At 46.3% G+C, this 18318-nt stretch overlaps 1 protein-coding gene across 4 annotated transcripts in view; it reads left to right on the top strand.

Moving 5' to 3' along the window:
- The window catches only part of SELP (selectin P), a 47114-nt gene extending 29571 nt beyond the window's left edge, over positions 1 to 17543 (top strand). For 2 of the 4 annotated variants that reach the window (XM_047840720.1, XM_047840718.1), the window contains 8 exons: positions 523 to 708; positions 6670 to 6855; positions 8196 to 8408; positions 9649 to 9834; positions 11250 to 11369; positions 14645 to 14675; positions 16179 to 16234; positions 16881 to 17543. In XM_047840720.1, coding sequence (XP_047696676.1) covers positions 523 to 708; positions 6670 to 6855; positions 8196 to 8408; positions 9649 to 9834; positions 11250 to 11369; positions 14645 to 14675; positions 16179 to 16233 — 977 coding nt within the window. In that variant the 3' untranslated portion in view covers position 16234; positions 16881 to 17543. The remainder of the gene's footprint in view (positions 1 to 522; positions 709 to 6669; positions 6856 to 8195; positions 8409 to 9648; positions 9835 to 11249; positions 11370 to 14644; positions 14676 to 16178; positions 16235 to 16880) is intronic. The other 2 variants (XM_047840719.1, XM_047840721.1) reach the window with 2 other exon arrangements.
- Positions 17544 to 18318: the final 775 nt, after the last annotated feature.

Below are 18318 nucleotides of genomic sequence, written 5' to 3'. Positions count from 1 at the left end.
AGCTGTGTCACTATCTTCCCAAAGCACCAGTTCCTTTTCAAATGACCTTGAGGGACTTCTGGGTGGCTCAGTCAGTTCAGCATCTGACTTTGGCTCAGGTCATGATCTCACAGTTCATGAGTTCAAGCCCGATGAGAGGACATCCAGCTCTGTGCTGACAACTCAGAGCCTGGAGCCTACTTCTTCAGATCCTGTGTCTCCCTCTCTCTCTGCTCCTCTCCCACTCATGCTTGGTCTCTCTCTCAAAAATAAATAACATTAAAAACAACAACAGCTTTAAAATGACCTCTAAAGCTCCCTGTGGGTGAAGGTTCCAGAATGCCAATCAACTGTCGGTCACTATTTTATACAACCACGACCTCTACCTGGTGATAAAGCGGCATGAAATTCAAACGATCATATCTAACCGAATGCTGCCCCTGTGGATTCAGCACGCACATGCACACATACACAGCGCACACGCTGATGTCAGGTTGCCGTGTTCTAAAATGATCCTTCTCTCCTGTACCATGTTCTGGGTAGCCTTTACCTGCACACCTCTGCTAAGCCCTCGGAATGGAACAATGACCTGTGTCCAGCCTCTTGGAGATTCCAGTTATAAGTCCAGATGCCAATTCACCTGTGATGAAGGATTCTCTTTATCTGGACCAGAAATATTGGATTGTGCTCCATCTGGACATTGGACAGGTCCCCCACCAACATGTGAAGGTAGGATCGTGGGTGTGTCCTTTCTTACGGCTTCTCGGATAATATTATAGAATGAAGAATCACCAGGGATTCATGTAAAACTGTTCTTAAGCTAAAGGAAACACCCTCTCCACAGAGCATTGGTAATCTCTGTCTCTCTCTCTTTGAATATTCTCCTAACTTAAAACATTGCACAGTTTTATAAAGCATTTTAATTGTCATCATGACACTTGATGTTTACCACCGTTCTGAAATGTAACGAGGAAAGGCAGTATCCTCTCCATTTTCCGGAAGAGAAGCAGAGGCTCAGAGAGGTTAAGTAACTCGCTGAAAGTCACAGGTTCACAAGTGATGAAGTTCAGCTATGTCCCTGGGACTTTGACTTCCTTATCAAGTCTTTTTCTGCGGACTTAATTTATCCCTCCATGCACCGTCCGTGAGCACTGCTAATGCCTAGGCACCGAGCTTATGCAAGGATGCGGATGATTTCATCCTGGCCCCTTGAGGATCTCAGTCTACTCACGCGCCTCTCTCCTGGCTCTGCCTCCATGTGGATTACGAGGTCCTTGAGGACAGGAACCGTGCCTTCTTCATCTTCGTGTCCCTGCAGCAATTAGAATCAAAGTGGCTGTGTGACAAATGCCGCTCAGCTGAAGCTTATCATTGACTGGTTACATTTGCTCAAGCACAAGCCCTATTGCCAGTGGATTGGAGGAGCTGGATCCTATCTATCTTTGTCTCCCCCAAAACATCTGGCTACGAGTTCCTAGCATATAGTGTGCTCTAAAATAGGAGTTTGCTGAAGTAATTAATTCATAGCTCGCATTTACTTTCCAAAGGCCCCAGTGGCCCAAGTTATTGTTCAGTGTGCTCAGTAATAATAAGACCAGCACTAATAGCCAATGTTTATTGCTTGCGTAATAAGTAGCAGCTATTTCACAGGCAGGATCTCATTCAATCCACATGACAACCTTGAACATGGTTATTATGATCCCCATTTTAATGTTTATTTTTGAGAGGCAGAGAGAGACAGAGCGTGAGTGGGGGAGGGACAGAAAGAGAGGGAGACACAGAATCCAAAGCGGGCTCCAGACTCTGAACTATCAGCACAGAGCCCGACGCGAGGCTTGAACCCACGAACTGTGAGATGGTGACCTGAGCCGAAGTCAGACGCTTATCCTACTGAGCCACCCAGACGCCCACGATCCCCATTTTAAAGAAGAGGAAACAGAGACTTTGAGAGGATCCACAGCAGGCAAAGGCCAAGTAGCTGGGCAGTATGGAGCTGGACTCCAACCCAGGTCTCACCTGATTAAAGGGCTGGTGTTTTCACCACTACCCTGCACTGCCACCCTGTGGCAGCATTCCGAAGTCCCTTGTCGGTCTCCTAAGGGCGCTCTTTTCCACTGGCCAGGTTGCCACTCTAAGGGTTGAAATTGACTTCAGAGATGGCAGTGCCTGGTGATCAGACAAGAGAGAATGTTGATAGAAATCTATCAGTTATATGGGGAAAAAAAAAGCTAAAATATCGTTTATTCCTTCTTGTGGAATGAATGCTAGATTAATACCCAAAGAACTGTATCGCTCTTCCCCAAAGTCCTGAGCCATAAAAGTCCCATCGCACCCGTGGGCTTCAGTTTTCTGGATTCCAAAAGGAGATGAGTGGACGCAATCATGTCTGAGTTGTCTCTTGTGGTCAAGAATTCTGGGGTTAAAGACGTAGAATGCTGCCATCTGCTGTCAGAACGCTATACTACAGGCACCTGAGGAATCTAGACCATTTACGGGGGATTAACACTAAGGGTTTGTGCTTCCTCACTTGGTTTTCATTTGCTCATCCACCTATTCCATTGACATTTACCGTGAGTTCTGTTTTCCCACATTCTGTGGTAAGGCTAAAGAATAAAAAAACGCCTAAGAACTATCTCACTAAAATTTGAAATCATACATGCAACCACTATGGTTGTTATAACTCTATTCTCTGAAGCCCGTCCCCCCCATACACACACCCTGCCAGCCCCCTGTCCTCCACGAGAGGAGGCATTTGCCCCCCACCAAGCAGACCAGCCCCACCTGGGGCCTAGAACCAGTCCTGACCACGGACAGCAGCCTTAGCCAACAGCAGGCCTCCGATTCCTCAGCCTTGTCAGAGCCTGATCTTGAGCTCTGGTTTTTGGCCCTGTGTTTGCACCCCACTCTCCAAATGCATTCTCTAGATGTGGGCAAAGAGTCCCTCTTTTTTTCTTACGTGCCTGAACCCATAAAGTTTTAACCCTTCAACATTGACCCCGGAACCCTGAGTTTTGCACAGTTTTGCAGCATCCTAGGTTGTATCAGAGGGTGTGGTGTGAGGGCCACCAAGTTAGCATGGCCAGTGTGGCAGTGGAACGTTCGGTCTCTCACGTCAGAGTGCGGTGAGAGATTTCCTTCTTGAGTGGTTCCGCAGACATTTCCTTTCGAGTTAGAACACCAGTTCCTGGCCTTCTGGGACTTGGGCGCTGCCTGATATCCCACTCTCCTCACTGCCTTAGTCCTCTGGGACCCAGAGTCCTTTCCGGAATTGCTTACATCTGGTTGCTATGACCCTCAGGTCCCCAACTGTCGGGGCACTATCTTGATTCAGACCACGGCTCTCCTCATCACTTTGTCATTGAAGCTCTGGAGACCGTATTTGGACGCTGGACCCAACTCCTAATCATCAGCCTCCCCCTAGTGGGGAAAGGAGGTCCTTGTTCCAAGTCCCAGTCCCAGCTCTGCCCTTTTGGCCATGTCCCTGCTCACCCAAGTCCTATAATATAGCACACAAGTACCCTCTAAGCTCTGGCCTGGCTTGCGTCTCTGTTTTTCTCTCCCCTCCTCCAACATTTCTCTGACTCCATGGGGGTCAGAGTGTTCCCCATGGGGGAACCTCCATGGGGGTTCCAAGTGTTCATTTCAAAACTTGGAGTCTAGAGCAGCCAACTTGGTTAAACTCATTATTTACACTGTATCTTCTTTCCAAAAGTTTCCTGACAGAAACGATATCTAACTCAAAAGAGATAATACAAAGAAACAGAGAAGAATTAACTAAATCTGTCTAAAATAATACAAACCAGTATGCTGTCAGGTGACGACAGAGTGCCAGTGGACCCGACAATTTATGCATTGACGTGCAATCACATACACTTACTTCATGGGTTACAGGAAGATATCCGTGAAGGTGGTTGTGGTAGACAGCGCTGTCTCAGAAGTCCATGAAGATAGAGCACTAATCATGTGATAAAAGCAATCCTTATCTGTTTTCTATTCTTCTTGTAATCACTCAGGTTTGGGGACAGTTTTACAGGAGGCTTAAGAATAGGACTATTTTTTCAAGTTACCCAAGAGGTCATTCTTTGGTAAAAATCTCTTCCTCTACGTCTGCCCTCAGCTCTTCCACAGATGTAGTTCGGCCATGTTTGCCGGGAGCCCATGATGTTCCAGATGGGAGTTAGACTTCCCGTGTACCTCATCAAGGCTGCCTCAGGCAGGAAAACCTACTTCCGCACTTGATTCAAAGTCAAATCCTTACATTTATTTAGAGGCCTTTGTTTGGGCAAGGTTAATTCTTACCTAAGAGGGTTCAGAGACTTTCACATACAAAACAAAAACAAAAACAAAAACAAACCAAAAAAACCACACACACACACACACACACACACACACACACACACACACACACCCCTGTATCGACAACCTTGGCGGAACAAGACGGACAAAACGCAGACCAAAGCAAGAGCCCCAAGTGGATTTAATGCTGCGGCAATTCTCTTTGTGTACTGAAAGTCACTTGAATCAATTTTTTAAAACAGTCACTTCTCTTCAGACCAGCTAAAAACACTTGTTAGAATGCATCCAAATTAAACTGTGCTCATGGGCTTTTTTGTTCATTTGACAAACGTTTCTGGAGCCCCTACGATGTGCCAGACCCTGTCCCGTGGATGCGGTGTTGAAAAGATGACAAGGTCCCTGCTCTCCTGCCGCTGACATTGTGCATTTCCTGGGGTTTGAGAATGAAATCCCAAGAGTCTGAAAAAGTTGTTTTAGTGAAAATGTTCACAGATGATTTAATGTCTGTGACATACACCAATAGATTTTTTAAATTTTTTGTAATGTTTATTTTTGAGAGAGAGAGAGAGAGAGAGAGAGAGAGACAGAGCGTGAGTGGGGGAGGGGCGGAGAGAAAGAGGGAGACACAGAATCCCAAGCAGGCTTCAGGCTCTGAGCTGTCAGCACAGAGCCCGACGTGGGGCTCGAACCCACTGACCGTGAGATCATGAGCTGCGTGAAAGTTGGACGCTTAATCCATGAGCCACCCAGGAGCCCCACCAATAGATATATTTAATAGATGTTTGGTAAATGAAATTGACCTGCCAACATACATTTGTTAATTACTCAAAAATCTGAGCACTCTAAACTGGAATTCAGTGTGTTACTTCAGTTATTTGAGTGGACTCAGGCAATGAGGATCCACAATCTTTTGGTGGATAGCCTGTCACCGGAAAACACGTGGGATGATATGGAAAGGCCAGAAATATCACATTCCCGTGAAGTAATTACCTAGGACTTCAAGAGGTTTTATTTTCTTTTGCTTTTAAGGCAAAAGTGCTAAGCAAAATGAGCCTGACTGACCGAGGCACTGCTTTCAGAAAGCTTGGATTTAAAGAAAGAGTAGGGGCGCCTGGGTGTCTCGGTTAAGCGTCCAACCCTTGATTTCGGCTTCAGGTCATGATCTCACAGTTCATGAGTTCGAGCCCCACTGTCAGTGCGGAGCCCGCTTGGGATTCTCTCCCTCCCCTCTCTCTGCCCCTCCCTTGCATGCTCACTCTCTCTCTCTCTCTCTCTCTCTCTCTCTCTCTCTCTCAATAAATGAACAAATAAGTAAATGAAAAGAATAGTCACTCAGTTTGTCAAATATTTGATAACAAATAACAGTCTTATGTCAGAATGTAATGGAGAAAAAGACATGATCCTAACAGAAATATACAACTGCAATAATTTGTAAAATGATTTTGAAGGGAATGGTTTATTAAATTAAAAATTCCTGTATTCATCCACTTGGCAAACGATTGCCGAACACTAGCTCTTGAGCCCCTGAAGCGTGAGCTGTGAAAGACACAAAGTCTTATGGCTCTTGGGTTTTAGAAGCGTTCCATCCAGTAGGTGAGGGGAGACATGGCATGTGGTAAGACAACATAGGAGTTCAGACGAAAAACCGATGCGTTCGTAGGAGAAGGCCTTTAGGCTGCGCTGGTCAGGAGACGCTCTGCGGAGGCTGCATTCAGTCGGATCCTCCAGGATGGGTGGGATTTTTTTTCAATGAAAACGGAAAGAAATTCAGGGCAGCGTGAGCCAAGAACGAGAGGCAAGTCCACATGAAGTCAGTTCAGGGAATTTCCAGGGACTAATCTAGCTTAGCCAGGAGCTCTTCCGCTTTCCTGTTCTATGGAACTGTGGTATTTGAAAAAAAAAAAAAAAAAAAAAAAAGCAGCCTGAGGATCCAAATGGAGGCAAAAGTTTAGGACAGAGGACGGTCATTGTGTTTTTAGATATGTTGAATTTGAGGAGATGGCAGGCTACCTAAGAAGAAGCGGCCTCGGGCAGGGCAGAAGTGAGTCCTGGACTGAACCCATCCAGACTGGATAGGGAGAGCCATGGGAGGCACAGGCGCAGAGGGAAAAGGATGAAACTGTGGGTTCTTCAGTGTGACTGCTTAAAGCCTTGACTTCATTTTTGTCCCTCCTACCTACACTTCCCCCTGTGCGCCCGCCATCCCTCCTCCTGCCTCTGTAGTAAATGGCCTGTGTCCTATTTTTTGTGGGACACCTGCCGCCTAGCAAAACACCTGACCTAGTAGGTGCTCAATAAGTGTTTGTTCAATAGATGAATGAATGAATGAATTCAGTGCAAAACTGGCTTCTGAGGAAACTTGAAGATTGTGACCTAATTTCTTTGACTCTCCAGCCATCAAGTGCCCAGAATTATTTGCCCCAGAGCAGGGAAGCCTGGCTTGTTCTGACACCCGCAGAGAATTCAGTGTTGGCTACACCTGCCATTTCTCCTGTAACAAGGGCTTTAAGCTGGAGGGATCTAATGATGTTGAATGCACAGCTTCCGGAAAATGGACAGCACCTCCACCAACCTGCAAAGGTAAAATACACTCACTGAGACCACTCTTCTTCTGGAAACTTCTTCAAAAGTAACAAAAGCCCATATAAGCTCTTACTATGTGACAGGTATGCGTGATTGCATTATTATCGTGAAAGCTTTGTTTCTTGTTATGAAATATCTGTTGGGATCTAGGAAACATAGCTTATGGATTTAAGAATTTATAAGGAGTGACAGGACTTCTCACTTTTGTGAAATAAAAGATATATTGGTGCTGTTTTCTTTTTCCTTCTTTTGAGAGAGAGAGAGCATGTGCACACATACACACGAGCTGGGGAGGAGCAGAGGGAGAGAGAGAGAGAGAGAGAGAGAGAGAGAGAATCTTAAGCAGGCTCCCTGCCCAGCACAGAGCCCAACGCAGGGCTCGAGCTCACAACTGTGAGACCATGACCTGAGCCAAAACCTAAGCCATGACGCTTAACCGACTGAGCCATCCAGGCTCCCTGAAGTTATATTTATTCTTTTTTTGTTAAATGTTTATTTTTTGAGGTAACGTGAGAGACAGAGTGCACGTGGTGGGGGGGGGGGTGCAGACAGAGGGAGACACAGAATCCGAAACAGGCTCCAGGCTCCGAGCGTCCAGCACAGAGCCTGACGAGGGGCTTGAACTCACGAGCTGTGAGATCATGACCCGAGCCGAAGTCGGACGCTTACTCGACTGAGCCACTCAGGCGCCCCAATTCTTAAGCAGAAATTTTCTTTCGTAATTTTGGCCTCTTTTGCTCAGAGACCTTTACTGAGTTGATTGCATGTTCTCCATGTATTCATTGTGATGAGAAGTACAAGGCGTGGGGTCACTAACTCGGTTTTTCAAATCAAGGAACTGAGAGAGAGGTCATGAGCATCTTTCTGCGACATGGAAAGTCAGCGACAAAGCCAGTGGCATCGTGCATACCTTACATTTCGTGCTGACCTTTGACCAGCAGGCAATGCCACGTCCCAATGAAGCAGCGAGGGCAGGCAATTGGCCTGTGTGTATTTCGCTTTCTACTGAATTTCTACCTTTTGGCACCAAATCTTCCCTTTCTTTCTTTCTTTTTCTTTTTCTTTTGTCAATATTGGTAACATTGACCTCATGCCCCACACCCCGTTCTTCCTGGGGCCTAGAGCATTACCTCCCCAAGGGTATTTTTCAGTATTTTTTTTTTTCTCACCTGGTTTTCCATACCTGAGATCGCCAATTTTCCTCAACGTCCTTGAGGAGCTGCCGCTAGAGCCTTGGTTGCTACAGAAAGAGCGGAAGGCGCTCACGCCACGTCAGTCTTCACCCCGTTACGCCCCGTGTGACTGGGATCTCTCTAAATGGAAACGCTTTTTCACAGCAGGTGTGGTATCAGCTCCTGTCTCAGAGGTTCGATGCCCAGCCCTCATCACTGTGGAGCAGGGAACAGTGTCCTGTAGGCATGGTCTGGGAACCTTTGGCCCGAATACCACGTGTTACTTTGGATGCCACGCTGGATTCACCCTCACGGGAGGCCGTGCTCTCAGATGCAGGCCTTCGGGACAATGGACGGCGGGAGCTCCCAAGTGCAGAGGTAATGGCAATGGGGCAGGCGGTTCGGGTGCTATCTTCCAGCTGGCGCCCACGCACAGCGTCGCACCTACCTGTTGAAATCGCATCCAGCCCCAATGACCCCTTCACGTGTCGGCTCCTCGGTGAAGTCCCCACCGATCCCGGTGAGAGGTAACCTGCCGCAGGCGTGTCGCCGCTCCCCTTGCGGTGTCACAAGCGAGTGGCCTGCTCTCGAAGACGTAAGGGAGGAAACGCTTGTAAAATGTCCAAGTGTGTGAGGACAGCAAGTTGTGAAATACGCGCTGCCGTTCCACGAATTATGTGATAGTGTGAACATGCCGTATTTTCATAGCTGGAACCTGAATGAAAAGATATGCCATGTATGATACCTCTGGAAGAGCTGTCACCCCCTGCGGGAAGTACCGTGTCTCTCCCGTCTTTGTATTCCCCATGAAGCACAGGAACAACGCTTTGTAAATGTCACCATTTCTCAAGAATGTTTATTTGAGTTCAACTTTATTTCCTGAGCTTTAGTTTCCTATCTACAAATTAGGGACAATAACCCAAAGTTCCCTGAAGATAAGTTTGATTTTTTTTTTTTAACGTTTATTTATGTTTGAGAGAGAGAGAGACGGAGAGAGTGCAAGGGGGGAGGGGGAGAGAGAGAGAGGGAGACACAAAATCCCAAGCAGGCTCCAGGCTCCGAGCTGTCAGCCCAGAGCCCGAGGCGGGGCTCGAACCCAGGAACCATGAGATCATGACCTGAGCTGAAGTCGGACGCTCAACCGACTGAGCCACCCAGGCGCCCCTCCCTGAAGAAAAGTTTAAAGGGGGTGACATTCTCTACTTCATTCAAACTTCCAGAGGCCAGCCATGCTGAACGCTTACCAAGTGTCTCGATAGACACGTGCTGCCATGCCAGCAAATTGCCCATGGCAGTAGGAATAACATTTAGAACAGCGGTGCTTTTGAGAAGCCAAATACTGAAAATAGTATTTTTGTAGGTAAGATTGATGGAACCACTAGGAGGTATTTGTTGAATTCTCCCTCCTGGTTCTTCAGCTGTCATCCTCTGAGCGGACATCTCAGTATGTGTGATCTTGGAGGAGCTGGTGTGAATGTCAGCAGTGGCTCATCTCCTTTCTGATCGTTCACATTCCTACCCCAGCTGCTGGCAACGCTAGCCAGGTCACAAATGAAACCAGAATCTCTGTTACCTTCCTTCTAAATGTTTGTTTTTCCCGCATTCCTTCTTTCTGCAGCCGTCAAGTGCTCTGAGCTGCATGTTACCGAGCCAGGCACGATGAACTGCTCCAACCCCTGGGGAAATTTCAGCTACGGCTCAACCTGCAGCTTCCATTGTCCAGAAGGCCAGTTACTTAATGGCTCAGCAAGAACCGCATGCCAAGAGAATGGCCAGTGGTCAACCCCCACGCCAACCTGCCAAGGTATATTTTCTGTATGGATTAGGAAGTCATTTGATAAGGAACATAACAGAATCAGTATTCCTTTTCTGTATATTTCTTTAATTTTTTTTCTTTCTTTAGTTTAGAGGAGAGGGCATAAGTGGGGGAGAGGGGCAGCAGGAGAGAGAGGGAGAATCTCAAGCAGGCTCCACACTCAGCACGGAGCCTGATGTGGGGCTTGATCTCATGACCCTGCGATCATGACCTGAGCTGAAATCAAGAATCAGATGCTCAGCCAAGGGAGCCACCCAGGTGCCCCTGGTCTGTGTATTTCTGACAGTGGTCTCACTTTCACTGGGTTTCCCCTATGTTTAATAAATATTTCACAATGAATCAAGCAGAATCTCCTTGCCTCCTGCAGAGCAGTGGGAATTAAATTCAATGACTCTACAGACAATCCCCACTCCAGTGCGGAGCTCAGATTTGTCAGATGCACCCTCTCATGTCTTTATAACCTGTGTGTAATAAATACATCTTGAAGTTTCAGAACGTTTTTAATGGGAGGTTATTTCGTGAAGATTCCTAATTAATGATCTCAGAAGAATTTTCTGTACCACACGCCTCTAAAAACACACGGGGGGCGCCTGGGTGGCGCAGTCGGTTAAGCGTCCGACTTCAGCCAGGTCACGATCTCGCGGTCCGTGAGTTTGAGCCCCGCGTCCGGCTCTGGGCTGATGGCTCAGAGCCTGGAGCCTGTTTCCGATTCTGTGTCTCCCTCTCTCTCTGCCCCTCCCCCGTTCATGCTCTGTCTCTCTCTGTCCCAAAAATAAATAAACGTTGAAAAAAAAAATTTAAAAACACATGGATCTGTTTAAATGAAGCTTCATCTGTTTGTAAGGCTTATCTCACCCACCTTCCTTTTTCTTTTTCATTTTTTTCTCTACGGCTTGTCAGGACTACCTTTTGTTGCATAACTAAGTCTTTGATTGCCAAAGAAAAAAAATTACCCATGGTTTATTTTATTTGCTTAAGTTTCTACTTCTTTAATCATTTAATTCACATTTTTTTAGATTTTTATTTTTATTTTTTTAGTATAATTTATTGTCAGGTTGGTTTCCATAGAACACCCAGTGCTCATCCCAACAAGTGCCCTCCTCCCTGCCCATCACCCACTTGCCCCTCTCCCCCACCCCCTGTAATCCTTTCATCCACTTTATTAGGGCCCCTCCACCTGACTCCCTTGGAAATTATGTTTGATGCTGAAGCATTAGGAATAGAACTGAGCCCCGGTTAGCATTCTATTGCAGTAGTCTTATGGCTTCCGGATGTCTGGCGCCAGGCTGTCAGCACAGGACTTGATCTCACAGCTCCGAGGCCCTTCTCGGGGCCCTTCTGGAAGAATGATGGTCTTCTGCACAACATGCTTCTCATGCCCTGCGTGTATGTTTGTTTTGCAGCGGGGCCGCTGACTATCCAGGAAGCCCTGACTTACTTTGGCGGGGCAGTGACTTCTACAATAGGTTTGGTGACGTGTGGGACCCTCCTGGCTCTCCTAAGAAAGCGTTTCAGGCAAAAAGGTAAATAGGAAAGAGTCTTCTCCTTTTCTTCTTTAGTGTCATGGGGGAGGGGCCATGAAACCACAGCGTCAGGAGTTCATGTTTGAAAACATGTTTGCGTTCAAAGGAAACAAGCCCAAGAGAAGTTATCTTGGGAACTGACCTCGCATCAGAATCACCTTTATAAAAAAATTACAGGGGCGCCCGGGTGGCTCAGTCGGTTGGGCGTGCGACTTCGGCTAGGGTCATGATCTCACCATCCATGAGTTCGACCCCTACGTCGGGCTCTGGGCTGACAGCTCGGAGCCCGGATCCTGCTTCTGATTCTGTGTCTCCCTCTCTCTCTGCCCCTCCCCTGCTCACACTCTGTCTCTCTCTGTCTCAAAAAAATAAATAAAAACATTTTTAAAAAATTTTAAAAATACAGATCCTTATAAAGAGAGATCTGGAAATTGGTCTGGAAAACTGAATTTCTCAAAAGCCCTCCCCTCCAAATTCTGATGATGCCCCTTGGCCCATTGGCATTTGGAGGCCTCAGGTCTAGGTAACCTTAGTTACCACCAAGACCAACTGGAAAGGACCGTGCTTCCCTCCTCATCTTTCTTTCATGCAATAGTCATTTATTGGCCGGCAGTGCTCGGTAGTGGGACCCAGGGTAATGGCCATGATGTTAAAGACTGTGCAAGCCCAGTAGGGAGACGGATAAGTGAAATCTAAGCTAATGCTGAAGTAGTACCTGTGTGAGGCCAAAACACACCCTGGATATGACTGGAACACAAAAGAGAGGTGTCCCAACCGAACTGATAGGTCTGCAAAGGCTCCTTTAAGCTCTACCTTGGAAGAATAAGAAGGATTTCCCTAAAGGGAAATAAATGGAAATAGAGTTCCAGCAGAGAGAATGGTGTGTGGAAAGACCTGAAAGGGGTAAGTGGCCAGGCAAGCGCTACGTTCAGCATTTTGGTGCCTCTGAACCAAAAATGCTGTGGAGGAAGCGAGAGATAGAGCCGGAGGCGTGGAGGGTAGCTGCTTAGTCACGATCTGGGGTGGCACACTGAGAGATCTGTACGTTCTCCTGAAAACTTGCAGGGCTGATGCAGGATGGAAGCAGGGAAGTGACCCAATGGATGAAGACGCTCTATGAGGGAGGCTGTGTTTATCAGACTGTTCATCAAAAAAGGAGCTCTAGGGGCGCCTGGGTGGCTCAGTCGGTTGGGCGTCCGACTTCAGCTCAGGTCATGATCTCGCGGTTCGTGAGTTCAAGCCCCGCATCGGGCTCTGTGCTCAGAGCCTGGAGCCTGCTTTATACTCTGTGTCTCCTCCTCTCTCTGCCCCTCCCATGCTCATGCTCTGTCTCTGTCTCTCAATAATAAATAAACGTTAAAAAATTAAAAAAAAAAAAGGAGCTCTAGGGGAGCCTGGGTGGCCCAGTTGGTTAAGCGTCCAACTTCAGCTCAGGTCATGAGCTCATGGTTCGTGGGTTCAAGCCCTACATCAGGCTCTGCACTGACCATGCAGAGCCTGCTTGGGATTCTCTCTCTCCTCTCTCTCTCTGCTCCCCCCCTGCCAAATAAATAAACTAAAAAAAAAAAAAAAAAGAAAGAAAGGAAAGGAAAGGAAAGGAAAGGAAAGGAAAGGAAAGGGAAAAAAAAGAGCTTGGCCTAGGATAAAGAAGGGAACCATCTCTTATGGATTAAAACATTCTTTCTTTGTCTGGTCCGGATGCTCAGTCATGAGTTCAGAAACCTCTCTTCACACACTAATGGGGCTCTTCATCATTTCTCATGGAAGGTAACAAGGGGCATCAGAGGGGTCAGGAATGCTCAAATGCAGGTGACTGAGAGTGGCTGTCATACCTGATGGAGCTCTCATGGAACTGACTTTCAGCTCTGATTATTAACTGCTCTAGGGCAGACCCTCTTGTTCCGCACTTGTAAGTTCTCTCCATTCACAGAATCACCATCACATTGAGGCTGGTGTTCTAAAGTTCCTTCACATACTCCCCTGTGGATGGGTGAGTAGGACGATAGACAAAGAAAGAGCGTCAGTCTGCTTAAAGAGCTGCCACCAGTCCCTCTGGGCGACATTTCTGTTTCTTTAACCAAATCCAGAAGGCAGAAGCAAGAGTTCCTAAGACCTAGAACCTATTCTCCATAACCATGTAGGAATCACATTATTCCTGCCTTCCCTGCCCGCCCCCCCCACCAGTTCTTTCTTTAGATTTGAGACATTGCCAAAGAACCCTCCAGACCATGATGAGAGACCGGCAGCCGCCCATCCTCCAATATCTTTAATAATAGATAAATCTGGGGCGCCTGGGTAGCTCCGTTGGTCAGGTCATGATCTTACAGTCATGAGATCAAGCCCTGCGCTGACAGCGTAGAGTCTGCTTGGGATTCTTTCTCTCCCTCTTTCTCTGCCCCTCCCCTGTTTGTGTGAGTGCTCTCTCTCTCTCTCTCTCAAAATAAATAAATAAACTTTTAAAAATAAAAATAAATAAATTCATTTGTGAGGATGGGGAATTTTCCTTGACCCACTGCAATGTGATTTTAACTTTATAGGACTCTATGGTCAAATAATAGGAAAATGCTGCGTACTCTGTTCCTCTCCTGCAAATTCAAAATGCACATTCATTATCACATTGAAGGCTCAATAGTGCCCTGTAATAAATATACTTGTTCCCCTTCATTTGGCTTAGTGTTTTCTAAATTTATTTAGCCATAAGATGCTTTCCCCTTTTATCTCTCCACGGGACGATGGGCAGGCCAGCTGCCATATTTAAAAGTTTCCACTCTGCGAGCCCATTGTTTGGATTAAGACAGGAGGCCCTGGTCACCCATGTTACCAGAGAAAGAAAACAGCCTTTGTTATGTGGGTATGGATTTGTTTACACAATCAGCTTCCCAACTAGTGGCTGGGGGAGTGTGACACAGGTTGCAATGACAGGGGACCTCAAGTGCCAAACAAATGGGTTTCAAGAACCAGCAATCTCAATGTCAACAGCAACCAAAAACAGCCGAGAGGCTGACGGCAAGGACCAGAGGACAAAGAAGAGGTTGTCACTGAAAAGCAAGAGAGGAAACATGAGTGGAGTGTGGATTACATACTGTCAAATGTTTTCATTCAGCCCCACACGGGTCCCGATGCACAGCTTGTTCCCAATGCACCCCGATAATGAGCCTGTGTGAAAATCAGTAACAGACTTTCCCCAATGACTCTTACCTCTGATGACCTTTCTCGTTCATCTAGGTTTTTTTTTTCCTTTAAACCAATCATTTGTGTCTTCTTGCTTATTCCAGATGATGGAGAAAGCCCCTTGAACCCTCAAAGGTAAGAGAGACATGTTGCATGGTTGAGTAAACTTTTCTAGTTTGACTTTGTAACTCACTGTGATATATCAGAATGACTGTACATAATGTCCCCCTTTTGCAACAAAACTTTTGCAAAATCCCCCTTACTAATTCTAAAGTCAAATACACAGATAATATATCCTAACTACACACAGTGTTTTTTAAAAAAATCAGTGATTTACTCATTGTAAAGTAAAGGAGAAATGAAAGGGAAAGTGATACATGACAGAAATAAAACGCTAAAGCCGAGGGACTACTCTAGTGGATGTGATGAGGCTTGCACCTTTGGGTCAACAGCCGTAAAGACCAACAGTCAGTGACCAACAGTTTTTAGTGACTCAAACAGCATCAGAGGCATTGACAGCACCAACCTGATTTTTTTTTTTTTAATGATGAATGACTCTGGTAAAGGATTGGAAAACCTGTTATAACCTTCTCTCAATTCACATGGCAATTGTATTTTAAAAGACACAAAAAATACGCTATTATATTTAAAGCAAGATAAGTTCTAGACTCAGAGGTTATTCACCTACAGGAATATTGAGTAGATATCCTAAAACTGTATGGAGTGAAGGATAAATCTTTTGCATCATATGCCTATTAGGCTATCCAGTGCCCCTGGCCCTTTCCCCCACTAAATGTCAGTAGAACTCTTGATCATTGTGAAAATTAAAACAAACAAACAAACATAGGGGGAAGTACTACCATGCTTTGATAACTATTGCCAGATGATCAGATATCAAGCCTGGGTATTTTCTAAGGATTTCTTCTCCCCAGGAAGAGGCATAGCAGGTACTCAGTACCTACAGCTCAACAATAACTTAACGGGGGTGTACGTGCAACGCAAGTTGCCCAGAGCTGTTAAATGGCTTCTCCAAAATATTGCAGGCATTTAATTTTGTTACCTTTTTTTTTTTTTAATTTTTTTTTCAACGTTTATTTATTTTTGGGACAGAGAGAGACAGAGCATGAACGGGGGAGGGGCAGAGAGAGAGGGAGACACAGAATTGGAAACAGGCTCCAGGCTCCGAGCCATCAGCCCAGAGCCCGACGCGGGGCTCGAACTCACGGACCGCGAGATCGTGACCTGGCTGAAGTCGGATGCTTAACCGACTGCGCCACCCAGGCGCCCCGTGTTACCATTTTTTTTTAATGCTTATTTATTTTTGAGGGAGACAGAGACAGAACGCGAGTGGGTTAGGGGCAGAGAGAGAGGGAGACACAGAATCGGAAGCAGGCTCCAGGCTCCGAGCCGTCAGCCCAGAGCCCAACGGGGGGCTCGAACTCACGAGCTGTGAAATCATGACCTGAGCTGAAGTCAGACACTCAACCAACTGAGCCACCCAGGAACCCCAGTTTTGTTAGCGTTTCAAAGCAGAATTCCAGGGTCGGGTGTTCATGCATGATGTCTCAGGAACTCTGTGCTGTGCCATCATCAAGGCCCCAGCACCACATGGAAAATCTTTGTGTTTCTGTCCTTTAGCCACCTAGGAACATACGGAGTTTTCACAAATGCTGCATTTGACCCAAGCCCTTAAGGTAAGTCACCCGTGAAGATATTTTTGAAGTAAGTGAGGGGAAGAGAAAGAATACTAAAACTTGACTTTTTAGTATATAATCACAAGTTACATTTTAAGCATGTATTAAATTTTTAAGCCTTGAAGGAAATTGCGTTGGCAGCAGGGGACAGGGTACGTCAGTAGAGTGACAATAGAAAGTAAGTTTATGCGAGGATTCCCATTTCCTCCGGGATAGAAATGCTCTAATAAGACATAACTTCTTTCAGGATGTGTGACATTTCCATTAATGGCCGCTCGGTGGTATTAACAACACTGCGGACCTAAATTTCATATATTAAAAAACAAAGAAACAAACAAAACAAAACACCGCGGCCTTGCTTGATGACCACAAGTCACACTCCTGGAAACATTCTACCAACTTCCATGCAGCCAATCCCCTATGTGACCTGCTGGAACACAAAAATAATTGGTTACTTTCTCTGTCCCCCAAAGCTCAGTATGAGTAGTTGAGTTTCCTAAGGAAAGGAGCCTAGATGGCAGATTATCTAGAATCTAGAAAGAGCTTGTGTTGATCCTCAGGGACAGAAATGCTAAGAGCTAGCTAGCTTGCTTGCTTGCTTTGAAGGAACATGTAATTATTTCAGTTTCTTTCGTCTCATTTTCAGAGACCTGTCCTCCTGGTCACCTCACTCAACCTCCATAGGATCCTATTTTTGAACATCAGGCTTCCTGCCAGACTGGGCTGTAACTGTGGCATATTTGCGGCAGTTTTCTGGAAATACTTGTAAAAAAAAAAAAAAGGCATGAAGTTTCCTGTAGATTAGTCCTGGATGACAGCAGAAGGGTTGTGCCACAAGCCCGAACTCTCCACCCACCCTTCCTGCTTCACCTCTTCCTTAAGCCTCAGCAGCCAGGACTGGATGCCTGCAGTGGTCTGTGGGTTTTGCCCAGCTGTCCCTTTCTTGAAAGACTCATTAGCCAGAGACTGAAGCATCTGACTTACCAGAAGACCAGACTGTGGAAACAGAAAAAATGCCTCTATTTTTGGATTGGAGGACGGCATCCTCTACTTTGTTGGGAGGCAGGTGGTGTCTGTGACTTGAGGGGACTTCTGGAAGGTCTTCTGGGGTCTCCAGTGCTTGCCCTTCATGAAGCTTATCACACCCTGGCTGCAAGCCTTCCAAGAAGCCTCTGGTTGGCACCAGAGGGTGCAGAAGACCGAGAATCAAGACAGGAAGGCACGTGTCGCCTTCCCTCCACCAGTCAGTCCGCCCGAAAGGACCTCAAGACCAAAATTCAAATGTGCAATTAAAAGGATTCTTCCCAAATACCACGCTCCATTATTTGACGTTTTGTCCAATAAGGTCTGTGTACATCATTTTGTTTACATCAATGTAATGCATAATTACTGCTGTCCCAATGGTGGATTGACCCTTCATTCAGTCGTCAAATATATACCACACCCCCCCCCCCCAACACACAAAATCAGAGAAGAAAACGAAGTCAGGAAATCAGAGAGGCAGGAAAAAAATCATTATCACCTGAACGTTCTGTAAGAAAGAACAGATGTTCTTTATTAAACCACACGTTTAATGCATAGGTTGTTGAAAGTCACACAGTAGTTATCCGGAACTGATGCCCAAAAATAGCCAAACGGGACAGTTGCCTTGTCTCTGTGAGGCAGTAAACGTGTCATGCAGGACAAACAACACGTGGGTGCATATGCAAATAAAAATGGCAAAACCGTCTAGCTAAAGGGTTACAGTAACTTTGCAAGAGCTTCAGTGGTAACCTTGGCGGATTTAGGGACTCGCTGCTCTTAAAAAGCTTCTCATATCCTGTCGACAGCACCTCTGACTGCTTATCTTAGGCCAATCACTGGGCTGGGTGTTGCAGGACGGTGGCCACCGGCCCTGTGTCCGGAGTCAGAATCTGCCACTTGTAAAAGCTCCTCTGGGGAATTCTGATGGGGCATCGGCTTTCAAACCACTACTGTCACAGATACAGAAGAGTAAGGCCCTGTTCCTGCTCTAACAGCTGATCATCTAATTGGGGACACGATAGACATCCCGGCAAAGTAACAGAGGGTGAGCAACAGGAGTG

This window comes from Prionailurus viverrinus, chromosome F1 (genome assembly GCF_022837055.1).
Source record: "Prionailurus viverrinus isolate Anna chromosome F1, UM_Priviv_1.0, whole genome shotgun sequence".
NCBI classification, from domain to species: Eukaryota; Metazoa; Chordata; class Mammalia; order Carnivora; family Felidae; genus Prionailurus; species Prionailurus viverrinus.
Note: the sequence above shows the minus strand (reverse complement) of the source record. Positions and strands in the feature narration are given on the sequence as shown.